This window comes from Crotalus tigris, unplaced genomic scaffold (genome assembly GCF_016545835.1).
Source record: "Crotalus tigris isolate CLP2741 ecotype Arizona unplaced genomic scaffold, ASM1654583v1 scf7180000017694.5664430, whole genome shotgun sequence".
NCBI lineage: Eukaryota > Metazoa > Chordata > Lepidosauria > Squamata > Viperidae > Crotalus > Crotalus tigris.
The window spans coordinates 425,524-448,403 of NW_024096572.1; the positions used below are offsets into that span (position 1 = coordinate 425,524).

The 22,880-nt window shown below is 40.0% G+C and overlaps 1 protein-coding gene across 1 annotated transcript in view; it reads right to left on the reverse strand.

Annotated features, from left to right (window-relative positions):
- Positions 1-8,788, reverse strand: part of PAH (phenylalanine hydroxylase) — a 39,179-nt gene extending 30,391 nt beyond the window's left edge. The window contains exons 1-2 of the mRNA XM_039338189.1: positions 8,633-8,788; positions 5,508-5,615 (exon numbers count right to left, since the gene is read on the reverse strand). Coding sequence (XP_039194123.1) covers positions 5,508-5,615; positions 8,633-8,653 — 129 coding nt within the window. The 5' untranslated portion in view covers positions 8,654-8,788. The remainder of the gene's footprint in view (positions 1-5,507; positions 5,616-8,632) is intronic.
- Positions 8,789-22,880: the final 14,092 nt, after the last annotated feature.

The following is a 22,880-nucleotide window of genomic DNA, read 5'->3' on the forward strand; positions in this document are numbered from 1 at the left end:
CAGTCTCTTCTTAAAACCTTCTAGTGTTGGAGCATTCACAACTTCTGGAGGCAGGTTGTTCCACTGATTAATTGTTCTAACTGTCATGAAATTTCTCCTTAGTTCTAGGTTGATTCTTTCTTTGATTAGTTTCCATCCATTGCTTCTTGCCCTGCCTTCAGGTGTTTTGGAGAATAGCTTGACTCCCTCTTCTTTGTGGCAACCCCTGAGATATTGGAACGCTGCTATCATTTCCCCCCTAGTCCTTCTCTTTATTAAACTAGACATACCCAATTCCAGCAACCGTTCTTTATATGTTTTAGCCTCCAGTCCCCTGATCATCTTTGTTGCTCTTCTCTGTACTCTTTCTAGAGTCTCAACATCTTTTTTACATCGTGGTGACCAAAACTGGATGCAGTATTCCAAGTGTGGCCTTACCAAGGCATTGTAAAGTGGTATTAACACTTCAAGTGATCTTGATTCTATCCCTCTGTTAATGCAGCCTAGTACTGTGTTGGCTTTTTTGGCAGCTGCAGCACACTGCTGACTCATATTTAAGTGATTGCCCACTAGGACATTTCACTAAATACGTCTTATTTTAATGGGTCTGCTTTTGTTAAAGTCCTTCTTTCCACCCTTCTGTAACAGATTTTCAAAAGTTACTTTAAAAAAACCTTTCCATTTGGAAAGATCTTGGTTTTCAAAGGCCTGATTTAGTCAAATGATTTTTAACCAGCACTGGTTTAATTATTTCTAAAGCTACAGTTTTGTGGCATGCTATTGTTTGTTAAACAATTTAAAAAGTTTAATGTCATTTCAACCTTTTTAACAATAAAGGCAAGGTAAAAATATTTCAATAAATAAATATTTCTACCCATGGTATTGCGAGAATGTGTGACACAACTACATAAATAATTCTGCTACTTGTAAAAAATTCCCTTCTCTAGCTTCTCTATAAATCCTGATGGAAAAACTAAAAGGTGCTAGTGGAAATTTCCAACCCACAATCTCCTAGAAAGTCGAAAAATATTCTCCAAGTTAAATATTCCTGTTCCATTAAATTAAATTAAATTAAATTAAATTAAATTAAATTAAATCTATGCCACATAATGGCTTTCTTCCAATAAACATAGTATATAATCTGACACTTATTTTGTTGACATCATGGGGTGCAATACCTCAGTGGTTAACGATATTGAGCTTGTTAGCTGAAAAGTTCCCATTACTTGCCCCAGTTCCTGCCCACCTAGCAGTCTGAAAGGATGCAAATGTGAGTAAATAAATAGGTACCATTTTGGTGGGAAGATAATAGTATTCCATGCCCCTCAGTGTATAGTCATGCTGGCCACATGACCATGGAAGCATCTTTGGACAATGCTGGCTCCCTCAGCTAACAAATGGAGATGAGCACCACCACCTCCCAGAGTTGGAAACGACTGGAAAGGGGAAACCTTTACTTTTACTTCTGTTGATATCAGTTGGCAATACTAATATGAGGCAAGTAGGCTATGAATAAACACACAGAGACAGACATACATGCATACATATACAAAGAAGCCTGTGCATTGCCTATGACTTTTATGTAAATTACCCAGAATCTCTGGGAGCCATGTAGTATATAAATATAGCATTAATATAAATGTATTATAATATACACAACAGTGTGAAATTCATAGCTGCCAGTCCTTTAACTTGTATTGACCTTCCTTATTCTTATGATTGGTCATACAATCAGCCAGATGTTTGGATTTGGAAGTTTTATCCAACTACTGAGTTTTATCCAACTATCGAGTCCCTTCTCTGGCAGATCTGGGAAAATGACTATTTTACTACAAGCTTCTGTGGATGGAAGCTAAAACAAGTGGGCTTTCCTTATTGACTGCTGTAAAATGAAATAGGGTTGAGTCGCATGAGGGATAAATAAATTCTGTTTAACCTGTAAAAGTTTCTTTAAAAATCAAAGGCCATCCTTTCAAGCCTATGGAATGCCCTTGGCCAGTTAGCCCAAACTGGTGCCTTTAAACATGTTGGATTACAATTTCCCATATCCCTAGCCAGCACAAACAATGAAAGACCAAAATATTGGAAGGGTACCAGGTTCCAAAAAGCTGAAATATATAACATTCAACAAATGATGAAATGAACTCTTTATAATTAGTGCAAAGAAAGTTACATAAAAGCACATGTTTGGGTCCATTTAGCCCAGATTTGATTTTTCAACTTTCTAGTAATAAATCAGGCGCTGTTTTACATTTAGGTCCATATCATACCACTGAGACATAGGACTATATTTTTTTTCCTAATGCCCATAATAATTTCTTGACAATCTCTCATTTGGCCCAAATTAATTAAATGGTCATTCAGTATGACAGGCAGGAAGCAAGAAAAGCTATTACAGAATGGAGAACAATATAATATTGTACTATAGTACTATATTGTAATATAATACTGTACTGAGAAGGACTTGTATCTTACAAAATTCAGGCTGTCAGCTAGAAGAGGACAAATATTTGCTTAGCCAAAGGTTAGGATTAACTGTAATGATCTACATGTTAAAGGAGGAACATTGCTGAATTTGCTCTTGATGTTAAGAGATATTTAAAAGTGAAACAATTTTCTGGAAGGTGAATAATCAAGTCTTCTTTTTTAAAATGCTGAAGTCTCCTTTAAGTTGAGCTAGATTCTTGCTGATTTTATGGAGGCATACATTTAGTTACCTTGGCAACAATTGGGAAATAATTTGCCATTTCCTTCTTCCAGGAAGGGTTTTTTATTTTTATTTTAAAAATCCCAGTTTAGCCTATAGCCCTAATATTCCTTGAAGACCTCACATATAGATACTAACAAGCTGCTTTGCCGCTGAGCCCAGACAATGCCTGTCTCCACTACTAGACATCTTTAGACAAGGCTAGCTTGTCATCTAGGAGGTAACCCAACTCTGAATTTCATGTGTCAAGCTGATTCTATGAGATGAATGAAGAACAGAGCTGCACACTCATCACAGCTTCGCAAGAGCTCCACAGGGGAAGGCCAATGTGTCTGTGGAGGCCGAGGCACTTCAGGAGAAAGAGGTTAAAGGAATATTGTTTCTCCACTGTTATACACAACTAAGAAGTGCAGCCAAGCTCTCCATCAGATTGAAGAACAGCATTTCAACCTCCTTTCAAGTTAATGTCAAGTGAATCCATCTGATTAACATCCTCGAGAGAGAAAAAACAAAAACGAAGAACATATACTGCTTCTCAGGATACTATTCCATAAGCAAGTTAGCATATCAACAAAGTATATTAGTCTTTATGTTGCTACAGAGTGTTTGTAATGTTTTTGTTGCTAAAAATAAGTGATTTTTTTTTTTATCAGTAATCATTAAGGAACCTGATCTACATGCAGGTTTTGTGTGCTTGGACCCTCAGAATCTCTCTAGACCTGATCACAGAAACTCAGACTGTACAACATGATTTTGCTTTCTTTTTATTTATTTGCTAAAATACCCAGCAATATAGTTATCTGACACTACTAGGACTAATACATCTATTTGATTTTAAATCCATCCTCAAGGGATGGGTTTCATCAGAAGGATGAAAATTTTGATAGAAACCCTCTAGTAACGTCATTGTCTCACCCCAGTGCCCTCTGTGTAATTCACAAGCAGGCTGTTGGCTTTTTTTTTTTTTAATGCAGCCTCCGGCTACAAACATTTGCCTGCCCATGATCCAAATGACATCTCAAGACTTGAACAGAGCCATTTTGTTATGTAAAATGTCTTGTTTCCATCCCACATACTGTATGTGTGTTGGGGGGGGGGAGGGATTTTCAATCAATGCATTTGACTCAAACATTTTATATATCTTTTGAGCAAAGTTTGAGTTAGATGCATTGATTGAAAATCCAGTCTGAAGTCAATGAACACAGAAGGAAAGATTTTACACATCTCATCCGGGTAATCATTGGGTTTTTTTTTTCTTCAGTCATGAAACAGAAGCTTCAGGAAGAAAAAAAAATCTACCTGTCCCTCACCGCCCTGTATTTCCTCTCCATTTGCAGCTCAATTGTTATTTTCCTAAATAAAAAAAATCATGGAACTCTGTTTATTACCCAATTTGTGTTTCAATATAACTTTTTCCTAGACATACAGTGCATTAAAAACCCACACTAGATCTTATTTAAAGAAAGAAAGAAAACTGGAATTTCCAAAGGGAAATTAGCTACCAGAAAGCAAGTAGAGTTATTATCATACTGTTATTATCTTTTTGGGTCTTACATGGGGGAGGAGAGCATCAGTGCTCTCTATGGAATGCTTCTGCATAATTCAGAACATGTGGAAATATATCTGACATTGAAAACAACTAGTGTTCCTGTCATAATTTCTTTTTCTGTTCCTCCCACCATCATTCTCTTTCAGTTTGATTAGAAACATCTGCTTTGATTCTCTCCACACCAAAACATTGAATGAAATTTTCAAGAAGTTGGGAATACTTACATAGAATTTAAAAAGTGTGTATTAATGTTCCCTCTTTCATTGTAAAATCATTTCTGGCTTCTCAGATTTAAATCCCAAAGAAGGATATCACAGGAAAAATCCTTATGTTAAGATTGTGGGATTGTTTCCTTTTTTTTTTTTTTTTAATTTTCCAGACTGGGAAATGTGGACAGCCAAGGAGTTTTCAGAGTGATGGAAAGATGTGCAGGGAAAGAAACCATTTAAGAAATAACTTTAAAGTAGTTTCCTATGGCCATATCAAGAGATAAATTTAAGAGGATTCCAAATATGATAAATGCAATTATATTAATTATATATTATGTCTGAAACTGAGGGCAGATTTCTTTAAACAAATCTTCTCAAGGTGAATTATATAAACTAAGCATAATGTATGATGCTCTATAGTGAAGAGAAAGTGTATATTGCCCTTGAAATGTTTTGTTTGCATTTCATCTATGAGCACTTCAATGAGACTTTATGACTGCAGAATTACATAAAGTTCTATTAAGTGCAATAGAAAGGAATGTTGTTAACATGTTTAAACCAAAACGTTATCAGGATGCAGGAGTTGGCAGGAGCTGAGATGAAAACAGGAGCTCACCCTGTCGCATAGTGTTTAGGTCTTGACCCTGTCAGCTTTCTAGCCAGAGTCATAACCCCTGAGCCACTATGCCGCCCTAAAGAAATTGGACAAAATTTCTTTAGGGAAAAAAGATACAAGTACTTTTTGCAGGTGAAGAATGACTGATGAAATCTCACAACAGATTTTGATAAACAGTTAATATAAAATCCAGCTCATTTTGAATTGCTGCTTTCTGCAATTCCTCACCATTTTCCCTTGCCAAACGGCCAATATCATAGAATACTGTAGGAGCAAAGAAACAAAAGAGTAACAGCCAGAGTTTGGGAGGTGACAATTTTGAAATTGTCATCTGAGATTGGCCACAAAGAAGATGACATCTGTGGACTGCATCCATGATGGCTGGATTGTCATTTTGCAGCATTGGTGGTGCCTCTTTTCCTACAACTGCTTTTGCAAAATACATACCTCAAATATGCGAAGAATTTTGGCCAAAGCTCCAACTTCTTCTTTGAGGGAAAAAATCAGAGAGATTGCATCATTCTGGGAAGTGTTCTCTTCAATGTACCTGGATTCCTATATAATAAATATGAAATTAATTACAAGGCTTCGGTGTCTGGAAACTAATTGCATCTACTCTGAGTTCTAAAATGGAATCTGGCTAGCTGTTTTACACTCAATTTTTCCAAGTTTTTTTTATAACTTGCATCCACCTTAACTCACATATAAGCAGACTGATTAAAAAAAGGTTTTTTAAAGGTTAAATGTGTTTAAAATGATAGTTGTTGCCATTGGCTTGTTCCTTAGGGATGGGGGAGCAGCCTCTATTGCCACAAGCTTCATAAAATTTGAATTGCAAATACTATATACTGAGTGGGAATGGAAGGAGGTTGCTGTGAAACAGTGAGTTGAATTACTCCATTTGTAAGATATCCCTCTGTTCTTAGGTTTGGCAAATGATTAGAAGCTTGCTTTTTTAAAATGCACAAAAAAATAAATCTAATGTCTACCTCCTCCTTCTCAGTTTTATTCGTATTGCCAGTCTTCCTTGCTACTTTCTTAAGCTACATGTGTTGAGTCTGAGACAAGAGAACTTCTTGTTAAATTACCTATACTTTTTTCAGCGCTTATCATTTGTAGCATTAATCCACTGGCCCAGATCAAGCCTGTGAAGCTCATGAAGCATACTTATTAAATGTCAGACAAAGGTTCAGCTAGAACTATTCAATGGCTCTTGGTAAATAGAAATGTCTGTTTTCAGTAAATGTTTGTTACAAAAAGGGGGGGGGGGAAATCAGCTCAAACCATTTTGGTTAAATTCTTCATGTTGGAGAGCAAATTGCATGGTCAATAAATTTTAGGACTAGGGTGAGAAAAATATCTTGACACAAAAATGAAGTTCTTTATTGCTTCATTGCTAGAAGCAATCTTCACAATTAAGCAATTGTGAAGAAATTAAGCATATCCAAAGACTGGGAGGAAGGAGGGTTATACCCTCTTATGAGGAAAATTTTGAACAAATCCAGAGTTACTACATTTATCCCAGCAGGGCACATTTGATGTTTTGTACATCCTTTATTTTTATTCTTGGAAAATCAGGAATTCATTAGTGGATTTCACTGTGGTATTTGTTTAGTTCCACTTTAGTTAATATGGAAAAACAGCTTTTTAAAAAGAAGCCAGAATAAAGTGATAGAGTCCCATCCACAAAAGCCATGGAACTACTAAACTGTTTGAAGAAAAAGAAACAGCAGCAGCTAAAAGTCCATTAATATTAAATATTTCCATTCAGAAATTATCCGAGCTGAAGGAAGCCTCTGAAATAGGGACAATTCAATGCAATTGAAAGGTAAATCTGCTATTTGTTTTCATAGTCTAGGTCAGTGGTAGCGAACCTATGGCACGTGTGCCAGAGGGGGCACTTGGAGCCCTCTCTGTGGGCACACATGCCGTTGCCCCAGGCCCGCCTCCCCTGTGGCCCCCTCCTCACCAGCAGCCCCCGGAGAGTCATCCCTGGGCACAGCCCACGCAGAGCAGCGCAGTCAGGGACATGGCAGCTGGGCAGCAGGGACAATGATGCTGCGTGGTATGGGCAGGGGGCATGGCCATCATGGCACTGCAGGGCCATCTGGGCAATCTGCTGCAGTGGGCTGGCCCTGTGGGCAGGCCGGGGGCAGGGCGGGGCAGGCTGGGGGGCAGGGCAGTTTTTGAGCACTCAGTCTCAAAAGGTTCGCCATCACTGGTCTATGTACATAGGAAGAGACTGAAGCACCTTCAGGTTTCTCTGCTTTCAAATGCATCCAACTGTTAGATAAATCTTGATCTAGCTTTTAACTCCAAAGACCAGAATTATGCATGCTAAAGTATTCCCTGTGATACATTATGAAAACAAAAGTTGGATTTGAAGAAGCACAGTAGGAAGACTATTGAAGCCTTCGAACTTGCTGTTGAAGAAGATTCTTGAGAATATTGTGGGCAGCCAAGAAAACAAATGAATCATCAAACAATTCAACCCAGAGTTCTTAACTGAGACACAGATTACCAGGCTGAAATTATTCTATTTTGGACACAGTATGCAAAGATCTAAGTTTTTGGAAAATGTTGGAATGCTAGGAAAGACAGAAAGAAAGAAAAGAAGGTGGCCAGTAGCAATGTGGCTGGGCTCAGTTACAGTAGTGATCAATGAACCTTTGGAAGGCCTGAAAGACCAAGTTAGAGATAAATTGTCATGGAAAAAAATCTCTGTATTCATTAAGAGTTGAAAACAACTTGATATAATCACTTAGTGGTCTAACTTTCATATTACACTGAGTCAGGCATTCACCAGATTTTAGATATGCTTAACTATTGGTGATAAAGAAATACATTTGAGGATACTTGCTTATACTGGGAAAGAAATAAAACATTGCCGTAAAGAAATTGGATGACATTATTTTCTTTTCCCAAAATTCCTTTGCTCACAAATTCGAGGATCTGGGTTTCTAATTATAGATATGTTTTGGTGTCCATGGTCAGCATACGCTAAATATTTCTATCTATCACATAATTCATCAAAAATATCATTCACCAGGACCCATCTCCAGATTCTAAGAAGTCTGCATGAGATATTATGCAGTTAGTGCAGTTAGTGTTTAACTGCAGTTTCTTAACATGAACATATATTTTAAATCTCAGTGTATAGAAACTACGTAGGTTAGACTTAACTTACATTTATACAACTTATTTATTTGTTGTGGGGAACATTCTCATAAATACCTAACTTTCTCCACAGTAGTTCAAGTAAACATATATTTATCATAATACAAATTATTTATAGGAAAATCTATGTGGAAAAATTGCTATGCCTGCAAATTGATTCCCCCTTCCTCAGTTCCAGAACAATTAAAATAAAATAAAATAAAATAAATTAAATAAAATAAAATAAGTGCAGGAATAGAAAGATAATGACTTATATTAGCCTATAATTACCTTGCTGTTGAAGGCATGAATTGAAAGTTGTATAACTAGTCACTGCAACATCATGCATTCTTTAAAAAGTACACATTAGTTTTTACTTATAACATTTAAATAACTTCATAATATAATGGACTTACTTGGAAAAGATCTCCATTCATGTTGCTGACCTTTTTGTTGTTTTTTCCCCCCTGAGCACTAATGAACAGTATTTTTCCTAGAACTTGAAGATATGAGCAATTTTACAGTGTTTGCAGGATCTTCTGCAAACTATGAACACACAAATTTAAAGCTGAGTTTACAACTGAAGGTTACACCCCCCTTTTGATCTCAATTCTTTGGCAGAGTTTGGACAAAGGTGGGGTTTTCTTCACACACCCTCTACACCACCCCCTTCAACTCTAAAGGCATCACGGTTTGGCCATGAGTTGCAAAAGCCAAAACTGGGCTCTTTTGTTCTTCTACATGTGCTTTCTGTTTGGATGACAGCCTGAATTATTTCTTGTCTTCTTATGGTTTGCATTGTGCAACTCTGTAATTTCAGTTCTGGAAATATTCCTTCCCTACCTATATGAACCAACCATAACAATGTTGCTCGCTGGTAGCAATACCAGAGAGGCTTCTGCAGATACTTTTTAGATCCTAAATGGATGATCCAACCAAACAGGACGTCCAAATAATAGTTTATTCATATTTATTTCATCATTTGAAATAAATATTTATTTCATCATGTCATTAGAGGGAGAGAATCTTTTCATCATTTATTTCATCACGTCATTAGAGGGAGAGAGTCTTTTATTGCCCAATCCTGAGGCATACATTCAAATTTAAATGGGCACAAATTCCCTGTGAATAAAATCACAAAATTAGCAAGAACATAAATTATATTTTCCACATCTTGATCTGCCTGTCTTCACAGAAGTAAGAGTATCAGATTGCTAAATTTCACAAGATTCCTGTCACTTATTTTCAGGTAATCAAACATAAAATTGTAGCCAACTGATAGTGAAATGAAGGTACTTTCAGTTCTCCCCATGTTTTCCATCTGTTTGTACAAATTGCTGTCTGAACTACACAGTTCTGCAAGAAATGAGTTCAGTGAGACTCCCAAATGAGCAGGTAGAAGGAGTGCAGATCTCTTAAGCAGGATGAAACAGACCAAATGAAATCAGGACACATCGATTGCAATGATCACTAAAACAGCTTCCCAAGGTCACCCTGCGCCATTATGAAATAGGACAACCAGCTCCCCCAGAGGCAGTACTGGGAGACAATGAGAAGCAAGTGACAAACCATGACCAAACCCTGCAACTTAAGTTTTTGCAACAAGATACAACCAAGTAGAACAGAGATGGCCTCATGATACAGTAATACTGTTGTCATTTTGAAGCAATCTTGGTTTGCAGCAGACTCCTATTTTCTTATATATCAAAACCAAAAAAATAATATAATTTAATAATTGCTTGACATTTGTAGAACTTTTCCTACACGCCTGGGACACTAGATTTCCCAGTGAGTATTTTTGACTAGGATCAAGCAGGATATTAATCTTTTTTTTAAAAAAAAATCTGCCTTTTATTTAGTTCTCCATTCTTCTTTGGATACATGTGGCTCACAATTTTAATTATTTGTTAATGCTGGCCTCTCTATGAAGCTTGTGCAACTGTAAAAACAGGATGATTTTAATACAAAAGACAACGTGTGGATGTTATATTCAGGAATGAGGATAACGCCAATATTTTTCTATAAATTTTATTAAAAACTTTAAAAAGAAAATAAAAACTAACCAAAATTGATACATAATAAAAAAGGCAAAGAGAAAGAAAGGGAAGGTATAAAAAATAGAAAGAAACTTTAATTTTCTTGTAACAAATACAAGTGATTAAAATTTAACTTTTGCTCTATGGTTATAAAAAGGCTGTCTTTTTTCTATTATCTAATATTTTCTAATCATCAAAACCATAAATCAAAAGTTTGTTTTCCATTTCATGCAAAAGGTTTATAAGTTTATAGTCAGCAATAAATATATTGTAGATATTGTCTTCTCTGTAATCAAAGAAGTCAATTTAGCTATCTTTGCAAGTTCCATCATCCTCACCAACCATTCTTCCATTGTGACTAGTGCCAAACGCTTTCCTCTTTCAAGCATATAATAATCTTGCTGCAGTTATTATATATAAAAACAAAGTTCCATTACTTTTTTCTAGCTGCGTATCCATTAATCCCAAAATACAGGTCTCTGGTTTCAATTGTACATTACTCTTTAGAATCTTCTGAATTAGTGCATGTACTGAATCCAAAATTTTCTGGTTTTTATCATCCACCAAACATGATAAAATATCTCTTTAGGATAGATAAAGCCAATTAATGGGAACATGGCACAAAAAATAGTTTGCTAGGGCATATTTTTACTTACATGATTGGGCGCAAGTAGGGAGAGGCCCACAAGTCTTAAGACAGACTGAAAAGGGACAATAATTCCAAATTATATTCACTGGTAGTTCACTTTGTATGTAGATACTGGATTGCCACATCCTATGATGCTAGAGCGACAATATGTCCTATTTGTACAGTTTGGGGTGTTCATAGATTTACATTTCCTGTTCAGGAAGTGGGTGGCTATTCTGACAAGGAAGGCCTTTACACAAATTCGTCTGTAATTTATTATGTGTTTATCAAATTTTGAAACCACCCATGTCCCTCAACAGAGGAACTACCTGGAACAGGTGGCTTAGGACAGTTGGTCATCGTGTATTTGAATTAATGCAGTGTGCTTTTTATGGAGCTCCCCTTGAAAACCACTCAAAAGCTAGGACTTTCCCTGAAAATAAGACCCAGTCCTTTTTTTGCCTCCAAGAGGCACCAGGCGTTATTTTTGGGAGGTGTCTTTTCCTCGGTCTCCCCTCATGGCTGTGGCACCAACAGCCCCATCAGCCCACTTCTTCTCCGGCCGCCACTCGTGCACTTCACCCCCAGCCTCCATTTTACCGTCAGATTCAATCCATAGCTCAGTTCTTGGCTGCAGAGACCTTTCCAGAAGGTCTCTGATGTCAAAATGCAGGCTGGTGTCGATTCATGGGAGGCCTGGCTGCAATGGTAAGTGGGTGTGGGACGCATGGGGCAGCTCCACCCCCCCTAACTTGATTTTTAGGTGTGCACCTTGCCCCCAAAACTAGGGCTTATTTTTAGGGTAGGACTTAGGCCCCAAAATCTAGCTCTTACCGTATTTTTCTGTCTATAAGACGCACCCTTGTATAAGACGCTCTGGCATGCGAGTTTCTCTGTGCCAATCAAATCTGCAAGTTCGGCCAGCCGACAATCTTGCTCCCTCCCCCTCCCTTTAGTGGCAAGCCCACAGCGGCTTGACACCTGCACCCGGCGGTACGGCAACCCACACAGGCATGCCCTAGGCTGCGGTGTTGGAGTTATTGGGTTATCTGGCCTGCTAGGCTGAGTCATTAGCTGCAGTAGGCCAAGGTATGAGGAAGTCGGAAGTAAAAAAGATTGGAGTAAACAACGTGCCGTGCGGTGCAAAGGAATGTGTTTTGGTCTTTTGTTGGTGCCGGGTGTAACAGCTGTATAGTAGCGTCTGCAAAACAAAGCTAGCACATGTAATATGCTAATATGCTGTGTCATAACAAATGTGGTTGGTGTAAGGTGGTCACCAGGTGCATATAAACCCGCCTTCTGATAACACAATAAAAGGGATGCTTCGGCTTTGTTTGGGGCTCCCATCCCGAGGAAACCACGTGTACGTGTCTGTTCTTCTACACCCATGGGAGACCGCTGGGCGCGTGAAAACCCACACTGCGGAGGTTACCATTATTTTTCTGTGTATAAGATGCTGCATTTGTATAAGACGCACTTGATTTTTGAACAGGGTGTTTGCAGGAAAAAGCATCTTATACACGGAAAAATACTGTATTTTCAGGGTAGGTCTTACTTTTGGGGAATCACGGTAGTTATGAGCATGCTATGGCACATGCACATCACCTCTGCTTTGTGAGCTGTACAGTTGTACCAGTACAGTAGGTTTCTTAGTGCAATTCAAGGTGATGCATAAAGCCCTTCATGGCATAGGCTGGTTATTTGAATGGCCATCTGTCTTCCATAGCTTCTTTCCTTCCTAAATGATGACGCAGTCAGCAAGCTTTGCATACCATCAAATAGATAGTATCACCTGATAGGGACAAGGAAATGAACCTTCTCTTTTTCAACACTTGCCCTCTGCAAAGAGGCCTCCAAGATTTGCATAGCCCCCACTTTGACCCTATTTAAATGAGCCCCTAAAACCTGGTTCTTCCCACAGGCCTAGGATTAAAGTAGTTGGTGAACTTCTCTGTTTTGATGGTGCTGGTACTCTTTTTATGGATACTTCTTTTATATGCTCTCTATATTATTTTACTTTAACTATTTCACGTTAAGGTAGTCCTAGACAAGTTATTAATTAATTTAATAAGTAAGTAACATAAAACAATCTTTTTTAAGGCGTCCTCTGTTTGAAAAAGTACTTGAGCTATCCACATTTAAAAGAGAAATAACATCAGACAAAGTCTTCAAATTATCCATCTAGGTGTCGGCCTTTTGCAAGTGGGGGCACAGTTGGATTGTCAGGCTGGAGAGCTGAATGCTTGCAATGGTTCATACATTTCTTCTTCTTCGTACAAGGATTGTTTTGTCAGCAGATGGCACTCTGTCTACATGAGTTTACAGAAATCGCACTCTGGCATTTTGCTTTAAATACATCATAGAGCTGGAACCAATGCAAATAAACAGCACCAGACAGAGCATGAATATAAGGAACTGCAATCCCTCTGCACCTGTATCAGCACCTGCCACTCTCTTCACTCTAGTTAATTGAGTCAATATGGATTGGGCTCACTACAACATCCAAGTGCCACCATTTTTCAAGCTTTTTGATCAGTACGCAAACAAGCAACACTTAGCAGGGCTTTTGGTCAAAGTTATAAACACAAGAGGTTAGTTAATACTGAATGGTGCTCAGTTTTGTCTACACTGGTTGGCAGTGGTCCCCTTCTAGGGTTTCAGGCATATTTTCCAAACCACCTTGAAGGTACAAGGACCGTTCTTCAGACCTGTTGTGTGAAAAATATGAGGGGAACACACCAATTACTGTACTGAATCAAAGGTTTCCATACATTTGACAGACACAAATATGTAGCCTGGGTTAATTTTAATCAATCAATACATGAACAGGTATAATGTTTTTGATTCATTTATTTAACTGGGTTCTTTGTATCTAAGTTTAGGTCTTGTGTGGAGAACAGATCTTATTTTAAGTCATATTTATGCATAAATATTCAACATTCAAAGGTGTTCACAAACTTTAAAGAACCACTGTATATCAATACAAACAGTGGGTTCATATAACAGATTAACAAATATAGTGCTTGTTTATATAATACCCAAACACCTAAACAAAGTATTATGGCTTAATATGATAGACTAGTGTATTCAATGAGCTATATGCTGTATTGCATACCACTTGATTCTTCAGTCTTATGGTACTGCACAATTAAGATCAAAACGAAATATAATATACCTAAAATGAATCAAATAACATTTCAATGATAATATTAACATTAAACTAAATAGGCATCCAGTGACCTCATGCCAACTTCCAAATGAGATGGGTGGCTCAAGAAATGTGGAAAATAAAATAGAAATGAATGCCTTTCTGCACAACTTCTTCATTAAAGTTTTCTTGAATCTCAGAAGCAAAGGAACCATTCATATCTCTGACAGGAGGCTGTTCAAAGGAGTGGGTGCTACCATAGAAAAAGATATATTCCTTACTTTACCATAAGGGAGGATGCTGCAGTGTGCCCATCTAAGACAAACACACCAGCTAGGTGTTTTTCCATCTGAAGAACAGTGTAATGGAATGTGAGAATAACCTTCGGAGACAGGAGGAAGATTTACAGCCTAGACAATGGTCTCAGATAAGACAGATCTGAGTCCAAAGCTGGAATGGGATTGCAGAAAGTGTTTATCAGAAGGGACTCTACATAGTTTCTGGAAAGCAAAGACAAAGGGGAAAATGGCTTTCAGACTTGCAAGATTCGTATTCATGGCTTTAGTTTTCTATCTTGATTACTTACAAGGCTGGCATATAAGTACCCAAATGCCAAGACATGTAGGCCTTTGTGGGTCTATGCCAACACTTTGAATTGTACCTGGAAACCTACTGGCAGCCAATGCAGCAGCCACACTAGAGGTGTTATATGTAAATAGCAACTCTTATCTGCTAGCATGCAGCTGCAGGATCTTGTATCAATACAAGTTCAAATAGTCTTTTGAGGCATTCCATGTAGAGGCATTGTAGTAATTTAGCCAGGAAATGAAGATCATGAGTTACTTCCCCAGAAATGGCCACACTGGGACTCAGCCAAAGCTGATCATCTGCTCCTCTAGCCACAACCTCTGTATCTATAAAACAATAAATGAAGGTGAATCTAGGAGAACTTTCAAGCCATAGATCTGCTATGGGGTGAAGAAGAATGCCACCCCATCCAGATTAACCACTGGAGCAGTTAGAGCCACATAGTTTCTGGGACCAGATTTCAACTTATTTCTTCTTATCCAAATTCTTATAGCTTTCAGTCACTAGATTAGGACTTCTATAAAGACTTCCTCTCACAGAAACCTGGGGCAGACCCTAAAATTCTCCAAAACTGAACAAGTCACATCTATAGAGATATTCAATCATCTAGGTCATGATTGCCCTAAAGGTGCTGTTCAAAAAGCAACTGAATTTTCTTGGTTTTTTTTCCTTGAAAATTTTTCGCTTCTCATCCAGGAACTGAAGAATGGATGAGAAGTGAAAAGTTTTCAAAGAAGAAAACAAAGCAAGTCCAGTTGCCTTTTAAGCAGCACTTTGGGGACCACCAAATCACCTTAAACCAGTGGTTCTCAACCTTTTTAATGCCGTGACCCCCAACCAGTCGTAAGTCGAGGACTACCCAACTGGTCATAAGTCGAGGACTTTCCCTGCCCAGGAGCGCCACGTATGCATGGTGCCGCCCCCTGCGCTGGCCGAGGCGTAGCCGGCAAGCGGCAGAGACGGCGCAGGCCAACCACTCACTGGGCCACCAGCTGGCCCAGCCCAAGGGAAGTAAGGCACCCGCCGGGCCCCACGCACGCCAACAACCCTCCTTGCGCCCGCCAGCCTCTCACCTCCCACCCCTGGCCCTCTTTTACTTACATTTTTAGTAGTTGCTCAGCAGAGAGGGGTGGAAACTTCCAGACAGCTCGCCTTCGCTGCAGACAACTTGCAGCATCGTTTGCAGAATGAGACTTTTGGCGGGCTCAGCAGGGCAGAGACAGCCTGGACAATTCCTATTGGCTTTTGAAAGCCAACAGAATTCTATTGGCTTTCAAAAGCCAATTCCTATTGGCTTTTGAAAGCCAATAGAATAGAATTCTATTGGCTTTCAAAAGCCAATAGAATAAAAGGGAGTAGCACAGCTAAGGAAAAGGGGAAAAATGGCAGACTGCGTTGTTTGGCGACCCCCGTGAAATGGTCATTCGACTCCAAATGGGGTCCCGACCCACAGGTTGAGAACCACTGCCTTAAACAGAGCTGCTGGTGGAGTGTACTCTAGTAATACACAATAAGGGTGGAGAGCAAGAGCACTTTGCTTCTGTTATCACTTTGATGTAAGCTCAAATCTGTGTTCAGTTGAGTTCATTTTCAGTGTTTTGCCACACATTGTTTCAGCATTTTTATTCACATTATCTCCTTCTGTGCCATAATAATACCAAGGAACCTCTTGGAATCTGTAAATAAGGAGAGATTACTTGAGAGCAAAGCCATGAATTTTTGTAGTCTCCCAGAACCCCACACAAGAACAGAAGTAGAAGTCCTCAAGGATTAGAAGCAAGCACCAGAACAGTGATGAGTTTCAGAAAGCCAGGGAATGTACCAAACAGCACCCAGGGCTGGCAAAGACCAGTAGCTCAACTTCCTGTTCTCTCATTCTAGAATTCCCCAGCTTGGGTGATGCTTTCTCTACCTATAGTGCTGAAACAGCTCATGGTCTTTTAAATGCTCCAAACCAGGGGTCCCCAAAACCTTCGGTCCGTGGACCAGCACTGGTCCGCAGCATGCCAGCAACTGGGCCACGCAAACAACAAAGCTCCATCTGCAGGATGCAGGCAGCACATGAAACCACATCCCCTCTGGTCCATGGAAAAACCTTTCTCCATAGAACAAGTCCCTGGTGCCCAAAAGATTGGGGGCCGCTGCTCCAGACGATAAAGTTATCCAGGCGTCCCCACAGTCATTCAACTACCAAGGCCCTGGCCTGGCAATTCAGCTTGCATTAACACCTAACTGGCCAATCTCCACCCAGGTCACACAATGTACTAATATACTACAATGAATTCCCAAACAGTTTGAACCGCAATTTCCCCATTGTAGCCTAGCATAGCTTGCCTTATTGAGTGAACTCTCCTAGTTCCAAATCAAAGCACAGCTCTTTCTCTTCAACATAGAGTCCATTTCTCTCAAAAATCTGATCACCCCTTCCTGCATATACTTGTAAGGACTGAGCTGTAGGTTATCTTCTGAATCACAAATTAACAACAACAAAAACAAAATGATCAGCATCATAGAACAAACTAGAGGACAAGCTTCAGAACAAACTAGTCAGCATGTTATACTTCAAAAGAGGGTTTGTTTATAGTTTTGCCTATCCAAATGGAGTCAATGATCAGCCAGAACTGGTGGAGCCAAGCCAAATTGGATGATTCTTTCAGAGTGGCTGGAATTTCATGGTGCACCACATGCAGCACTATTCAACATTTCTTGACATTTACTAAAACAGCGCACAAGATTGAGAAGCATCACTAAAAAAGAAAAAAAAATTCTTAAAATGTGATCCCAGAAAATAAATAGGAGTAGCAGAGTTGCAATTAATCTTCAAGATACTAATTTCTTTGCCACAAAGGAAGGATATCTTCTAAAATTAATCAATTTAAATGTATTGTAAGACTATAGTTCCTTTCTTAGACAGAATGGCATCTGTTTTGGGTTGTTGCCCCCACTCTACCGTTCCTACTCCCAGCTCACTCCATGCTCACTGTTGTCCCCCACAGATTACTTTCAACAGATTGCAAACAGTGACCAGAAAATCCCACCCCTAGAATTCAATTTCTTCAATTTGGTGTCTTCCCGATGGGCTGAATTTCAACAATTGCTACATTCAACTACTATTCATATCCGGGGATGATAATTATCTGGTCCAATAGGCTAGGAGGGAACAAGATTAGGAAGGTAGTATTATGTTAGGCCAGGGGTGTCACACGGCCGGCCCAGAGGCCGGTTGCATCATGCGAAGGCCACTCCCACTCCAGCAATGCAAAAAAAAAGTCACAATACGTTGAGATATGTCACGTGATGCGGCAAGTTTGACACCCATGTGGTAGACTATGATCCTGGTACCAGCAGTGCTTGATCTACAAAGGCACTGAGGGAGATAGGTAAGAAATATACATACAATACATACATACATACATACACACACACACATAGATAGACAAATAGATAGAATGAATATATCTATATTCATGAATATACACCAGGATATAATAAACCAGCCTGTTTAATATAAACAAGCCTGTGGTTAAAAAGAGTTACTAAGCTTTCGTCCGGCCAAAGAACTGCCGGTGTCATCAGAGTTAGAATAGCAGGAAGATTGGGAAGGCAGCTCATATAGCCTCCTGCCTCTGCGCCCGGCTCCTTGAGCGTGTCATTGGCCCGTTGATTGTGTTAATCCTTATCACACCGAGTTGTTCTGCATCAGGCAAACTGTCTTTGACTCCACTGGTTGTTTTACGATCCTCAAGTACTCTTTTTGAGCGTGTGCAAGCACTTTATATATATATTTATATATATATAAATATCAAGGCAGAAACTGATTAGGATCTTGGCAAAGAATATAAGCATCTGTGTCAGCATCAGCCTCCACAAATGAATTATAGTACCAGTTTTTGGCTACTAGGAAGGCTTCTGTGGGTTTTTGTAGGCTGCTTTCACACAAGATGCTTAAGCTATAGTTAATTGTCCTTAATCTAATAGGTCCCGAAATATCAGGAAGTCCAGGAACTTATGGTCTGAGCTCTCTAGACAAATACTTCTTCCTGTCTCACTTTGCCTATTAAACAGAATCTTCAAGTCTGCACATATTATAGTCATATTAATTTGTTACTGATTGGCAATTTGTTACAGGAATGCAAGTATTTCTTTATTCAAATTGTTGTCCTACTTGGCAAAAGTCGACACAGTCACAAATATGCACAGTGGTGCTTAAAAGTTTGTGAAGCCTTTTGAATTTTCAGCATTTCTGCATAAATATGATCTATAACACAAGCCCTAGAACTATATAAAGAGAACCCAATTAAAAATATGACACAAAACATAATTTATTGAGGAAAATGATCCAAGGCTTCAATAACTATTTTTCCAATATGACCAGTTACTCCATTATTCCTCTGAAAAACACAAAAGGACCATCCTGGACAAAACCAAAGGTATTATCACAATAACATCCCAGCATAAAGCCCACCAGCAGAAATGAGAGCCACTACCTATCGCTAGCAATTGATCCTAATGGTTGCATATGAGCAACATGACTAGCTTATTTCCTCAATACGTATGTGTCAAATATCTCCGTATTTCATACATAAAAATACATTAAAAAAAATCAAAAGAGCCCTAATTATGTAAGACATATGAAATAATTGGCTTGAGCCACATATCTCCAAGTCCCATCTGCTCCAATTAGCATGGCCCACAATGCAGGATGATCAGATTTCAACAATATTTTTAGGATCATATATTCCCTTCTCATCTAAATTCTTTGTTTTCAATGAATGGACCAGAACTTTAGAAAGATGGCATCTCTCACATTACCATCATGAATTTTAGAAATCATAAATAAAACAAAATACCCTAGAGAAATCATCAATCCCATAACAAAACTTTAATAGGAATTTAGTAGAAGTTGAGCAGAAGTAATCTAGGACTTTGATAAACTTAGTTAAAATTCCCTAATAATTCAACCATGAATTATTATAAGGGAAGTAAATTGTTCTTCACAGCTGGTCATCCAAGAATGGGTGGCTAAATATGACAGAAGACCATTAATCTTGAATAGTCTGTCAGATATATGCAAAGTAGATATATAGAGAGACACTGATTTTCATGAGATCTCTTGCATACCAATTTCCGAGAGCACTGAATCATTCCCAAGCCCTCCTTACATTAAGGTTATTCTTTCCATTAAGGCCAACTATATGAGTACAGAAGGCACATAAGCATTTCCTGAGGACCAAAGGCAACTTCTTCCAGCATCTGGAAGAAGCTAATTGATACTGTTGTTAAGTGTGAGAAGCAGATGTGTTATCTTAATGAACTGCTTTGCCCTTCGGCAACCAATTTGCTTCATCATGTTACAGAAGAAACATAATTGGCCTCAACTCCTTGCATGATCTTGAAGTTTCATCCAACAATTGTGTGAAGGCAGAAACCTCTCAGCATTTCCAGGAGTTGACTGTGGGTAGTGCATGAAGCTTACTCGAACTGCCACAGGAGGCAGCATAGTGAAGCACCAGAAGTAGGGTGTGTGTAAGTCACTTTACAAAGCAACTTAGAAATGTTTTGCACAAGAGTTCTTCAAACAAAATCACCTTTCTGAAACTTTACCCAGGGTTACTCATTGCTGCTCCTAGCCTTTCCGTACATTTGTCTAGTACAGGGGTAGGCAAGCTTGGCTCTTTTATGACTCTTGGACTTCAACTCCCAGAATTCCTGAGCCAGCCATGCAGCTCAGGAATTCTAGGAGTTGAAGTCCAAGAGTCATAAAAGGGCCAAGCTTGCCTACCCCTGATCTAGTACTATGAAAAGTCATCTAAATCGATGACCAACGTTACACACTGAACTACACATTCCATCCTTTAACAATATCATTCCCTTTAACTTGCAAGGTTCCAAAAACGTGTTAGGAACTGAAACCCCACAAATTCTTGACAAGGCTGATAGGGATCTGGACCCTTAATGCTGCAACTGAAGAGACCCAGATTGGAGAAAGCTGCTCCACCAACTTTTTCTTCCACTAAAAACCTTCACGTCTTCTGGGAGCTCCCGGTATGAACCTGACTGATCCGCTTGCACCACCTCTATCAGATATTCCTCCGTGCCTTCTTATCCTGCCAGAGATGCAGCTACCTTGTCCTCGGGTGCATATCTGAGCTAAGAGGCCTACGGTGGAAAGCGGCTGCCGGAGAGTTATAAAGGGGCGGTATTTCAACTTCAAGAGGGTCGGCGAAAGAGCGAGAAGCGCCGTCCTTCCTTTCTTGGCTGTGAAGTCTGGCTCCAAACTTTCGAATGAGCGCCATAACTGAAAGCAAGAAGCCAGATGGGCAATGACCCGCTTTGATCTTTCCGGCCGAAGGAACCGCTCTGCTCGTTCCCGCCTTGGCCGCTGATGGAGGCGGCACACGTGGCCCTTCAATACAGACACACGACCTGCCTCCGCCGAGCCAGCCGCCTGCCTCCAACCTTCTCCCGAGATCCTTTGCGCGGGAAGGCGGATCTAGGTGGGGGGGGGAGAAGGCGGTGCGTGTTTCTAGGGGCGCCTGGCAAGGGGGACGAGTAGCTTGGCTTACAGAGCCCGGCCACGCCTGCGGCAGAGTAAGCTCTTGTTTCTTTGCGCGTAAAAGCAGCCGAATGCGCTCGCTTAGCCCGCAAATAGAATGGAAGGGAGGGGGGGGTGTTTTCTATGATCTGCGCTACACTCGGCGGTTCCACGTCCCCAGTTATTTTCCTTTGGGGAAAGGAGACAAAAAAAGCGGCTCCCTCTTTCTCCAGATTTCGCTTCTTTCAAATGGGAGCGAGGCCTTCCCCCCCCCCCGCAACACTGCTCATTAGCATGAACTGGAGCTAAGATGCTTAAACACCTCATTGTTCAATGTGTTGTAATGGGGCTGAACGGGGTGGGCGGCTCTTCGAGGCCGAGCATAAGATGCAGCCTTCCGCCCCTCCCCATTGAATTTTTTTAAAACGGAATCATAATGAAAAAGTTTCCCAAAGGGGCAGAAACAATGAAGGTTTGAAAAATAAGGCAGAAACTGTCCAGTAGTGCTGCGCTGAGGTCAATGCCACGGTCACCCCATTCTGAAAGAGCAAATTTAAACAGCGAGAAAAGGGGGGGGAGATCCCAACCCAATGGAAGGGTCGGGATCTCCCTCCCCAAAATCCCACTTGCCCCGTTTGTTTCATCTTTCTTTCTCCATCGCCAAGTTGCAGAGGGAATCGTTGCAGGAATCTTTCCGAAATACGCAGCGCTAGTGGAAATCTCCCGTTTACATTACCGTAGCTGCCTCCGTTTTGTTTGTTTCATTACGCATTAACACCACAAACAACACACTTTAGCCGCTTCTTGCCTAAAACTCAACTTGATGCCGCTTTTGAAAGCGGGAATGAAATAAAGAAGAAAAAGACCAAAGCAACCTAGATGTGGGGCAAAAGGCTTGTAACAAATCCGTGTAAAATTGTTCCATTTATACTTTTATTGAACTCCAGCAAAAGGTTTTAGGACGTACGTCTTTAGTTGGAAAACATTCAAAATGAGTTAACTTTCTCTGCCTCTCCTTCCTTGGCAGCTCGCGTTGGTTTTATTTTCCCCAAGCTGCGCCTATTCTTCCTCGATCGCCTCTCTCCTTCCTCGGTTATTCAGCGGTCTGGAGCTGCCAGTGCGCGCGCGCAGCCGGACGCTCCGCTCCCGCGCCAGTTGCCACCCACTGCACGCTCTCTCGCCTGTTACCGAGGTGTTTCTATACAAACTTTAGCGTCCAGTTGTCATATTAACTATTACACGGCGTAATGACTGAAATCGTCAAAATAAGAGGGAGACGCGAGAGACCTCAACCCCCACCCTGCGATCCCCCCACCAATTTTTTTGTCGTCGTCGTCCTCCTCCTCCCCCTTTTTGCCTGCTCGAACTCTTTTTTTCCCCCAAAAGAACTTTTGCAACAAAAGCGCTAATTGGGCTCCAGAAAATACTCTGACAAGGCATGGAAGATAAGTTTCATAAAGCTCCACGGTTGTGAAGGGGGGGCAGAGGACTCTCAATAGACCCCACGCTTCTTTTCTAAACTCTCTTGCTGAGCCAAAAAAATAGGCCGATTCTTGAATGCTAGGCCAGCAGAGAGAGCGAGAGAGCGAATGCCCTGCGTATTGTAAAGGTCCCCTTTTTCCTCGTTTGTTCTTCCCCATCCTCCCAACCAGGCGAGTTATGTCTTCTATGGGGAGAATAAGCTGGGCTTTTTTAATTAAAAAAAAAACCGATGAAAGACCTTTTACTT